This window comes from Canis lupus, chromosome 14 (genome assembly GCF_011100685.1).
Source record: "Canis lupus familiaris isolate Mischka breed German Shepherd chromosome 14, alternate assembly UU_Cfam_GSD_1.0, whole genome shotgun sequence".
NCBI lineage: Eukaryota > Metazoa > Chordata > Mammalia > Carnivora > Canidae > Canis > Canis lupus.
In genome coordinates, this window is record NC_049235.1 from 19869514 (window position 1) to 19880484 (window position 10971).

A 10971-nucleotide genomic window follows, 5' to 3' on the forward strand; every position below is an offset into this window, starting at 1 on the left:
TGGCTTGTGTCGTTACCCATGAAATCTTGTAATCCAACACACATCAATCAAGTGCCTACTGTATACCAGGAAGATACTAGATAGAAGGTGATTTAAAAAATAAGAATTAACCTTTGCATTCCACTTTATAATTTGTAAACTTTTCATAAACATTGTATCCTCGTACTTTTTTGGTAGCCCCCATGAGGTGGGTAACACTGAAGTCAGGACATTTATTTTATGACACAGATAATCGTTTTTAATTTCTGGATTTGTTCCTAATAGACATGGGACTAACTAACGCCTTTGAAGAGAAAATAAACATTAATAAGCATTGTCTTGTGGTTTGACCCCATCTTTTTCTTTGTTTCCTTTTAGGGTCCAAATGGTCCCCCTGGTCCTGCTGGAAGTCGTGGTGATGGTGGCCCCCCTGTGAGTATTTATAATGGACCCTGCTAACATTGCTTTCTTTAGAATCTTATTGAAAACAACTTGAAAGCTTGGAGGTTTTGGGTTAATCCTAAACTTTAACAAGGAGACTCTTCAGATCCAAGTTCATGTTTTTCAGAGAAAATCTGATATTGAAGTTACCATTAGGTCATGGGATATTAACTTAATCCCAACTGGAACTCAGTGCAGTGTCGGTTGCTACCACCTTACCTGAAGTCATAACCAAAGTTAACCCTGGGTTGGTTAGTTGTGAAATGGGTAAAAATAATCTCTCTGGTACCCTTTATCCTTTTGCTGATGTGCCCCCCCCCTTCTTCTGCCCAACCATGCCCCTTCTCTTGGCACCCAGTGCTGTTACACTGACTCCTTAAAGACCCAGACCTCCCTAGGAATAAACTGCACTGACTCCTTCCTGCTCTCCTCAGACAGCAATTAATACTCTTGGTCTTCTGTTGTACCCTCCTCTGTAAACATAAGTACTTATCCAGTGTCCATTTCCTTCATGCCCAGCCAGGTGGTTAAGGTACTTATTAATGAATACACAACAATGTGTAATAAGAGCCTCGTGTCCTACTATCTTGTTCTTAGAACCATCATGCTGACAAATAGCATTTCAAAACAGAACATTAGAGCCTTTATGAAAAATATGCATGTACAGAGATCTAGGGTCTTCGGGGTCCTTGTTACAAAATACCCTGTATGAGGCTGCCTCTGCCTACTCCGTGGTCCATCCTCAGTCATGTGTATTGAGGACTAGCTGAAGGAGAAATTTCCATCTCACCCAAATCCCTAGAGTTGGCACTGATTGTGGAATTTTAATGTGCTTGATTCTTAGGGTGCTACTGGTTTCCCTGGTGCTGCTGGGCGGACTGGTCCTCCTGGACCCTCTGTAAGTAAATCATTTCAAAATCTGTCATTTACTCTACCCAATAGGCCTTTGCCTCTAGTAGGAAGCTGGTAGGAAACTCTCTTGGAAGCATCCTACTAATATTTTGCTATTACTTTCCTGGTCTGAAATCAGTTTTCCTGAACCATTAAGGCAGAATCATCACAAATTATATTTTATAAGATCAGCATAAGAGGCTTTTATTCATGTGAACACAAGTTCCCTTTTAGGGGCATGGTCTCTTTGTTAAAAATAAAAAACAGAACAGTTTTAGTCACATATCAGATATTTCTATATCTAATTACCCTTTATGGCCAACATTCTGCCTCCGTTGTTAAGGTATAATTGTTCCTGAATTTAAAGGTGGTTTGGCCTCTAATTCAATTCTGATTCAGACTCTCCTGTCAGGACTCAAGAGAATTTAATTAATTACTAAGGATTAAGTCTTCCGGTTAAGGTTTCAGGGAAAAAAAATAGCAAAGATGTTGATTTCTTGGAATCCTTTTACAGGTTCATAACAGAAAAATCTTCATTCCCCGTAGGCATTTAATTAAACCTAGTTGAGAGCATATGTGATTCCTCAATTATGAACAAAATGCCAGTATTGGCTTTCTTCAAAAAGGGATGAGCCAGAGTCCTCCCAAGCCCAAAGTCTCATTCATATACAACTAACTCTCCTCACCATAGTTCGAATTCCAAGATGCCAGGGTCCCGGGAGCACAGCCTTTCCTCTCCTCACAGACATTTGCCATAGCCTCAGCCTCAGTTAGTCATGTTATTACAGCTTCAGGAGAAGGAGGACAGCTGTTGCTTCTCTCCATTAGAAGGAATGTGACAAGGTCTAAATAGGTCCCCTCAAATCACCAGGATGTCATTTCATTGCTTCGCACTGTTTGCATCTTCATCTCTAGAGCCTCAGCTGCTTTATCCCCAAGTCTGTAATGACTAACAGACAATAAATGACTCTGTCATTTGCTCCCAGGGTATCACTGGCCCTCCTGGTCCCCCTGGTGCTGCTGGTAAAGAAGGACTCCGTGGGCCTCGAGGTGACCAAGGTCCAGTTGGCCGAACGGGAGAAACAGGTGCCTCTGGTCCCCCTGGCTTTACTGGTGAGAAGGGTCCCTCTGGAGAGCCTGGTACCGCTGTAAGTGATTTCAAGCTCCTCTTTCTTAATACCTTATAGCAAATTAAAATAAAGCCTTTACGCAGATCTTCAAGTGGCATATATCTGTTGATAAGTATTGCAGGCTTTCAAGTAGAGCTCAACTGAGCCAAGAAATCTGTCCAGCAGCTACTGAGGTGTCACAGCTTCAGCAGTTGCTTAGAAGGCACTACATAAGGATGGCAATAAATGAAGGAACTCACTGTTTTATCAGAAAGGCACCTTATTGGTCCTGGGATTAGAAAAGAATCCCATAGCCATGGCCCTCCTATTGAAAATGAATCAGTCTCAGGAAGCTACCAATTTCTTAAACATGCATTGTCCAGAATTATTGTTACTCTGCAATGTCCTTTACTAGACCTAGCTCGGTTAGAGGCCAAAGTCAAAATTTGCTTCTTGGCATAAATTCTATAAAAACTCTATTGCATTTCATTAATCTCAACCACATATTGTCCAGTGTTGTTCAACTGGTCTCTAGGAGGAACCAGGTATAATGAAATATACTTGCCAAGCTGTAATTGTCATTACTGGAGACAAGATATCCAAGGATATATCTTCCCAAAAGAAGGTCACTAGGCTTTTTCTAAACTGAGAATAGCTTATTCTTACAATTATCAAGCCAACCTGTATTATCATCTAGGGGTTTACCCAGTAATATTATTTTTCCTCTTGTTCAGGGACCTCCTGGCACACCAGGTCCTCAAGGTCTCCTTGGTGCTCCTGGCATTCTGGGTCTCCCAGGCTCTCGGGGTGAGCGTGGTCTACCAGGTGTTGCTGGATCCGTGGTAAGTGTTTGACACCATTCTTCTGCTCATTAACATAATAAAAGATTTTAAAAGCTGCCACTTCAGATGTGACAGATTGATCACTGAATAACTCCACTTAAGATTTTTTATTCATGGCATTTTCTTTATACAGATCACATGTCACTTATCTAAGAAGCTTTAATACCACCTTACTTAGACACACGCTATAAAGATCCAGCTTAACATTATGCAGAATGATTTTTGTTCTTTTTACATGCTTAAGAACTATATAAGCTCTAATTGCATTTACTCCTCTGCAGTATGAAATGCTGGCATCATTTATCCTGTAGGAAGAATGAAGCTCTGAAAGTTCTGAATCATTCCATTAAATCTTATACATGACAGCAACTAGGAATCATCTCATCTCCATAAACTCTCTCAACTTTATGATTTTGTTTCATTTGGGATATCGGATGCAACTAGGCTCACGTAGTAGAGTGACATTCCAAAACTGCCTAAAGCTGGCTATCTGACCATGTAGGATGAGGGTCAGGATAACACCAATGATACTTCTTGCCATTTTGTGGTCCATTCACTTTCACTATACTTTCTCTTTTCAAACTGGAATCTCCTAGCCAGGGTCATTTTGGGGAGAGTGATATTTGCACTCAGTCCAGTGGGAGGAGTGTTGTTTAATTTTCTCTGCCTCTAGGGTGAACCCGGACCTCTTGGCATTGCTGGTCCACCTGGGGCTCGTGGTCCTCCTGGAGCTGTGGGTGCGCCTGGAGTCAACGGTGCTCCTGGTGAAGCTGGTCGTGATGTGAGTCTAACACTTGGTTTGTATAATAGAACAGAGCTGAATTCCATTGTGTGCAACTTCATATCCTGAGCAGAGTTCCTCTTGTTCCAAGTGTCTGAATGAGATGGTCTGTTTCTCCATAACACTGGCATGTACTGGCCACTCCTGCTATTGAAAATATGAAAACTTATTTGGGCTGGGGGATGGCTCTTTAAATAGTATACTTCAAAGTTGGCCAAAATATTAAAAACATGTCTACAAAAACTAGGTTGGCAGGTTCTTGTTCCTACTATCTTTTGACAGTCTGACAGGGGGTTCACTACTGAGCCTGGGGATAGTAAGGCAGAGGAGGTGAGGTGAGGTGAGGTGAAGAGCCTCCCCGAGTGCCTTAACTGGTGTGGTATCTTCACAGGGCAACCCTGGGAATGATGGTCCCCCAGGCCGCGATGGTCAAGCCGGACACAAGGTCAGGACACCTCTTTGTCTTTCTCCAACTGAAAAGTGACTAAAATATAGGCCAGTTTTATGTGAAACTTCACTTTGCCTTTGGTAGGGAGAGCGTGGTTACCCTGGCAACATTGGTCCCGTTGGCGCTGTGGGTGCACCTGGTCCTCATGGCCCTGTGGGTCCCACTGGCAAACACGGAAACCGTGGTGAACCTGTAAGTTTGTTAATACCAGTCTTTTAATGCTGGCATCTTTGTAGGCTTCACTTCTGACCTCCCCACACTGGGGCACTGCGGGGGCTTGGGGAGAAGGGGGGCTTGGCCCTGGCTGACCAGTACTGGTTTGCTTCTCCAATGTGCAGGGTCCTGCTGGTTCTGTTGGTCCCGTCGGCGCTGTTGGTCCAAGAGGTCCTAGTGTACGTACATGGTGATTTCTTCACAAATTAACATTTAAGAAGACTCAGTCCAGTCTAGGCTAGAATTCATATTGTTTAAAAAAAAATGTGGTCCATATTGAGAATTGCTACAAAGGCTTCTAAGTCTCTTCTATTTCAAATCTCTTCTGTTCATGTGTATGAAATAAGCACAGGAATCTAGCCATAATACGGAGTTCAACTAAAGCAGGTTAGGGGAATAGATAGAGGTAGTACCCACATGGCTTTTAAACCTTTGCTTGTCTCAAGTCAGCTCTGTAAACAGATTAAGCAGTATTTGTGGGGGAAGTGGGCACCATTTTCAAAGGAAGGCAAATGCCCTATGTGTCCTCCTTTTTCTTTACAGGGCCCACAAGGTATTCGAGGTGATAAGGGAGAGCCTGGTGAGAAGGGGCCCAGAGGTCTTCCTGGCTTAAAGGGACACAATGGACTGCAAGGTCTTCCTGGTCTTGCTGTAAGTAAGGCGTGGACATCTGGCATGTATACAGATCTAAAATGATCTTCCTCAAATTTTCACTGCCCTTGTTCTAAAATGTCCTACATCATACTCATTTCCCATTCTCTGGCTGACTCCATCTCACAGAGATAACGCTATTTCATCCCAACACAAAAAGGTGAGGGTTAAGGGAGATCGAAATATACATATATTAAAATCTCCTGGCAACAATGTCCTTCAACCCCACTTAAAATAAATATAATTAGAGGAATGACTAATATTGCACTGCTGAAATAGCTTGTAGAAAAAAATATAATTGAATATAATAGACATAATGGGAGAAAAGAGCCCCATTTTACATTTTCAATTTTCTCAATCCAGAGTCCATTGAAACTAAAGTTTCCCATTCAATTTTAAAAACAAATCTACTTATCAGCACATGTTCTGAAAGTGTGATTTTCTGGTTTTCTCTCTCTCAAGGGTCAACATGGCGATCAAGGTGCACCTGGTTCTGTGGGTCCTGCTGGTCCTAGGGTAAGTCAACCTCAGAGACATTTGTCTCTGAAATCGAGCTGATGGCAGGCAGTGAGCCCCCAGGCCTCTGCTTCCTTGGGGGATTTTCACTGACTCACTCAGACTTGGTGTCCTTCTTCTCTAGGGTCCTGCTGGTCCTTCTGGCCCTGCTGGCAAAGATGGTCGCACTGGGCAACCTGGTACAGTCGGACCTGCTGGCATTCGTGGCTCTCAGGGTAGCCAAGGTCCTGCTGTAAGTATCATTCTGGGAAATAATAAAGAGCATCACGGACCTAAGGAATATTCTCTTCAGACTAACCAAGATGGTTGTGACAACACATTAAAGCAGTCCCCCACTTCCATATATCAGTTCTAAGACATGTAAAAATCATATGGGATGAGCTCTTTAGCCCATGCTTACAAGTGTGCCTGGGATCCAATTATTTATTTACACACACTTGGTTCTTTTTTGACTTGTTAGAATATGCCTGTGTGTGACACTTAACTGAAGGTCTGCTGTCATTGACGCCTCTCCCTATGACCCAATACGAAACCTCTTCTTTCTTCCTTTCACCTTTGCAGGGCCCTCCTGGTCCCCCTGGCCCTCCTGGCCCTCCTGGCCCAAGTGGTGGTGGCTATGACTTTGGTTATGAAGGGGACTTCTACAGGGCTGACCAGCCTCGCTCACCACCTTCTCTCAGACCCAAGGACTATGAAGTTGATGCTACTCTGAAATCCCTCAACAACCAGATTGAGACCCTTCTTACTCCTGAAGGCTCTAGGAAGAACCCAGCTCGCACATGCCGAGACCTGAGACTCAGCCACCCAGAGTGGAGCAGTGGTAAGTCAAGATGTCCAAGCCAGGTTGGCCCTTCTCACAAGCTGGGCTTTGCAAAGTCACTTCCCACTGACATTTAGAATGAAAAAATTTTGAGTAAAAATTGCATTAGGTGGAATTATACCTGATTGATGAAGCATTTTCTTCTCCCATCCTGCACCAAGTTTCAGGCTTCTCTTAATAAATATTTTTGCCTTTTTCATGATAATATACTTTGATTTAGGAGGAAAGGAGGAACTGTCTAATCTTGAAAATTGCCAACCTCTTCCTGTTAAATGTGGAGTAGACAGTGTTACTTCTGGGAATCAAAATTCTTTGTCTAGTAATTATTAGAACCTATGTTCCACTCAAGGAGAGGTTTTATGAGCTGGGCTTTTTTTTTTTTTTTTTTTTTTTTTTAAAGGTTACTACTGGATTGACCCTAACCAAGGATGCACTATGGATGCTATCAAAGTATACTGTGATTTCTCTACTGGCGAAACCTGCATTCGGGCTCAACCTGAAAACATCCCAGCCAAGAACTGGTACAGAAACTCCAAGGTCAAGAAGCACATCTGGTTAGGAGAAACTATCAATGGTGGTACCCAGGTGAGGAATCCTACAAACATTCCTTCTCCTACTAAATAATATTGTTAAGTTTGCTTGCTTTTTAATGGTCTGCATTTTAATCCTTTCCCAGAATGGGATTATTGAAAGAACCTGCTTTTTGCTCAGGTTTCAGTTCTATCCTGGACCTCGCATTAAAGATGGATTGATGGGCATATCCATGCAATCTAAAGTTATTATTCAAATTTAACTTAGCTGATAACCACTAGAGAAACTGACTAATGCCATTTAGTATGAGGAAGTACTGGCCAGCACATAACCCTGTGCTCATGCATATGCATTTTCAGGATATGTGCTTTTCCAAATTTTTAATCAAAATCTTTCACCAACTTTATTGAATGCCTACTGGTGGGAATCACAGAAAAAGAAAGAGGTCTGACTCTCTGTCTTATTTCTCTTTCATTCTAAGAAGAAACCTACATATAAAGGGTTAACTAAAACAGATACCATTTTGAGATTATCTTGCCTCAGCCTGGTAGTTCTCATGTCCCTCCTAGGTAACTAATATTGCAAAGACATGTGAATTGCGTTTCCTATAAAAGTATCTTTTTCCCAAGGTTCAGATCTGAGGTCATCATTCTTCCCTATACCAGCCTTTTCTCTCTCTCTCTCTTTTGACTCTTAGTATCTGAGTCCTTCTCCACTTAACTAGCATTTCTATTTTATTCTCTGTAGTTTGAATATAATGTTGAAGGAGTAACCACCAAGGAAATGGCTACTCAACTCGCCTTCATGCGCCTGCTGGCCAACCATGCCTCTCAAAACATCACCTACCACTGCAAGAACAGCATTGCCTATATGGATGAGGAGACTGGCAACCTGAAAAAGGCTGTCATTCTGCAAGGTTCCAATGATGTTGAACTGGTTGCCGAGGGCAACAGCAGGTTCACCTACACTGTTCTTGTAGACGGCTGCTCTGTAAGTAATAGTGAAATTTGGGAGTAGCACTTATTTACAAAAAAGGGGGGGGTTGGAGTTCTAGCTTAGACCCATGAATGAACAGATAATGAGACCAAACTTACTCAATCTAACTTCATAGGTGTATTTATTTAAATTCAGATGCTAAAGAGGATTCTTATCAGATCTTGCCTTTGAAAATTCTCTGAAATACTGAAATATATACCATGTCCATGCATTAGCTGTTTTTCTTTAAACTTGAGTTTTTTAAATGATGCTGTCTGCCCATAACTTAAAATTACTTGGGGTTAAAAGGTCCCAAGGTATAATTTATAGCTATATGTACTTTATTTTACTTATTAGTATGGTCTGCATGTAATTTTTCTCTACAATATTTTATACCTTGGAGAAAAATTAAAATTTACTCACAGTGTACCCACTCAGCTCTCCCTAATGACACACACATCCCAAAAATGATAATGTAGCAATAAACCACATGAAATATGTATTGAAATTTTCCTTAAAAAATTAGACTGGTAGGAAACCTCTTCCCTAAAGATACCCCTGATTCTTCTGTCTCAAAGATGAATATTTTTATCTGGGACACACTTCAGATGAACAAGCCCCAAAATGGTTCTTAAATATGTAAAGTTCTAATGATATTAGATTTAGGAATAATGCAACTTTTTATAAATATTCTTTTCTTTTTTAAACAGAAAAAGACAAATGAATGGAGAAAGACAATCATTGAATACAAAACAAATAAGCCATCCCGCCTGCCTATCCTTGATATTGCACCTTTGGACATCGGTGATGCTGACCAAGAATTCAGGGTGGACGTTGGCCCAGTCTGTTTCAAATAAATGAACTCAACCTAAATTAAAAAAAAAAAAGAAATCTGAAAAAACTTTCTCTCTTTGCCATTTCTTTTTCTTCTTTTTTTTTTAACTGAGAGTTGAGTCCTTCCATTTCCTCTGCACATCTACTTGCTTAAATTGTGGGCAAAAGAGAAGGAGAAGGATTGATCAGAGCATAGTGCAATACGATTTCATTCATTCCCCCTCCCTGCCCCCAAAGATTTGGAATTTTTTTTCAACACTCTTACATCCGTTGTGGAAAATGTCAACCTTTGTAAGAAAACCAAAATAAAAATTGAAAAATAAAATAAAAACCATGAACATTTGCACCACTTGTGGCTTTTGAATATCTTCCACAGAGGGAAGTTTAAAACCCAAACTTCCGAAGGTTTAAAACTACCTCAAAACACTTTCCTGTGAGTGTGATCCACATCATTAGGTGCTGACCTAGATGACATGAGCTGAGGTACTTGTTTTGTTTGTTCAGAATACAAAGGTGCTAATAGTATTTCAGATACTTGAAGAACGTTGATGGTGCTAGAAGAATTTGAGAAGAAATAATCCTCTGTAATGAGCTATATTGTGTCTTCTTTTCTCATTTGATTTAGCATCAGTATTTTACATCTTATTCCCAAATAAAAGTATGCAGATCACTTGCCCAACCTTGTCCTCTTCTTTAAATTCAGCATTTGTTCTTTGCCAGTCTCATTTTCATCCTCTCCCATGGTACCAAAAGGAAGCCTTATTTCTCGGACAAGCAGAAAAATTAAATTGTACCTATTTTGTATATGTGAGATGTTTAAATAAATTGTGAAAAAAATTAAATAAAGCATGTTTGGTTTTCCAAAAGAAAATATCGAGTAGATTTCCTTGCTTTGAAGCTCTTTGCAATATAAATATGGATTATGGCATCTCTACCAGCCATTAGACTGTTTCTCATTAAATAGAAACTATGCAAAAAAGGCAATTTGATATAGTAGAAAGAGCAGAGAACAAGGACCCAGGAGATCTGAGCTCCAATTCTGACTTCTCCTTGTGGCTGAGTGACCTTGAGCACTTCACTTTTCTGTGTTTAATTTCTGTATCTATAATATGGAGGAAGATAAAACATTTGCACTACTCAAAATACATAATACTTAAGCAAATGGTATCGTAGACCTAAGTTTACTCTAAGCGGAGATCCACAGAACCTTCTGGTGTATATTATCTATTAAGCACTTTGAAACAGTGGCTGAAAGTTGGTCTATGTACAATTAATACTATTAACTAAAACAGTTTCAAATATTCAGTAAAAAATGCCATACACTTAAATCTGATGCAACTGAGTACAATGCCTGTTAGGAGGTAATGTGTGTGCTGTCAATCAGCAGAGACAGTTGTGGATAATAGTACCATGAACACCTACCTGCCAAATCAAGTTCATTTTCCTCCCCTGCACCTTTCAATGACATCTTTAATACACTTAAACATAGTAATGTGTCAAGTAAAATGTTAAGATTCATTTAGAGCTTATTTCCTGTTGCAGAACATAATTGTGATTGTAATATTTGCCTCTTGAAATAAGTCATTTCAAGATTCAATTAGTTTTAAAAGCAAAAGACTGAACATGATGAAAATCTAACATCTAAATCTAAAAAGTTACCAAGATCTATTAACCAAATGGTAACTTCAAATTATGGTCTGGCTACCACCTGAATCAGAACACAGGGATGCTTATTAAAATGCATATTCCCAGTCCCCAACCACCAAATCAAGATTTAGTAAGGAAGCAGTATTCTTAAGCACCTTGCAAAATTCTGTTGTGCATCCATTGGGAAACCGCTGGATGTGGTGATTTCCACAGCCAGCACTTTGTAGCTCTAACATTTTCTATCTGGCAAGAATGGATAAATATACCTGACCAAATGACAGGAAGAAAACTAA

At 40.4% G+C, this 10971-nt stretch overlaps 1 protein-coding gene across 1 annotated transcript in view; it reads left to right on the forward strand.

The window, feature by feature from the left end:
* COL1A2 (collagen type I alpha 2 chain) overlaps nt 1-9376 on the forward strand; it is a 35793-nt gene extending 26417 nt beyond the window's left edge. Inside the window, 15 exon segments of the mRNA NM_001003187.1 lie at nt 358-411; nt 1265-1318; nt 2298-2459; nt 3155-3262; nt 3936-4043; nt 4435-4488; nt 4576-4683; nt 4830-4883; nt 5248-5355; nt 5818-5871; nt 5996-6103; nt 6433-6691; nt 7092-7276; nt 7970-8212; nt 8908-9376. Coding sequence (NP_001003187.1) covers nt 358-411; nt 1265-1318; nt 2298-2459; nt 3155-3262; nt 3936-4043; nt 4435-4488; nt 4576-4683; nt 4830-4883; nt 5248-5355; nt 5818-5871; nt 5996-6103; nt 6433-6691; nt 7092-7276; nt 7970-8212; nt 8908-9054 — 1806 coding nt within the window. The 3' untranslated portion in view covers nt 9055-9376.
* Nucleotides 9377-10971: the final 1595 nt, after the last annotated feature.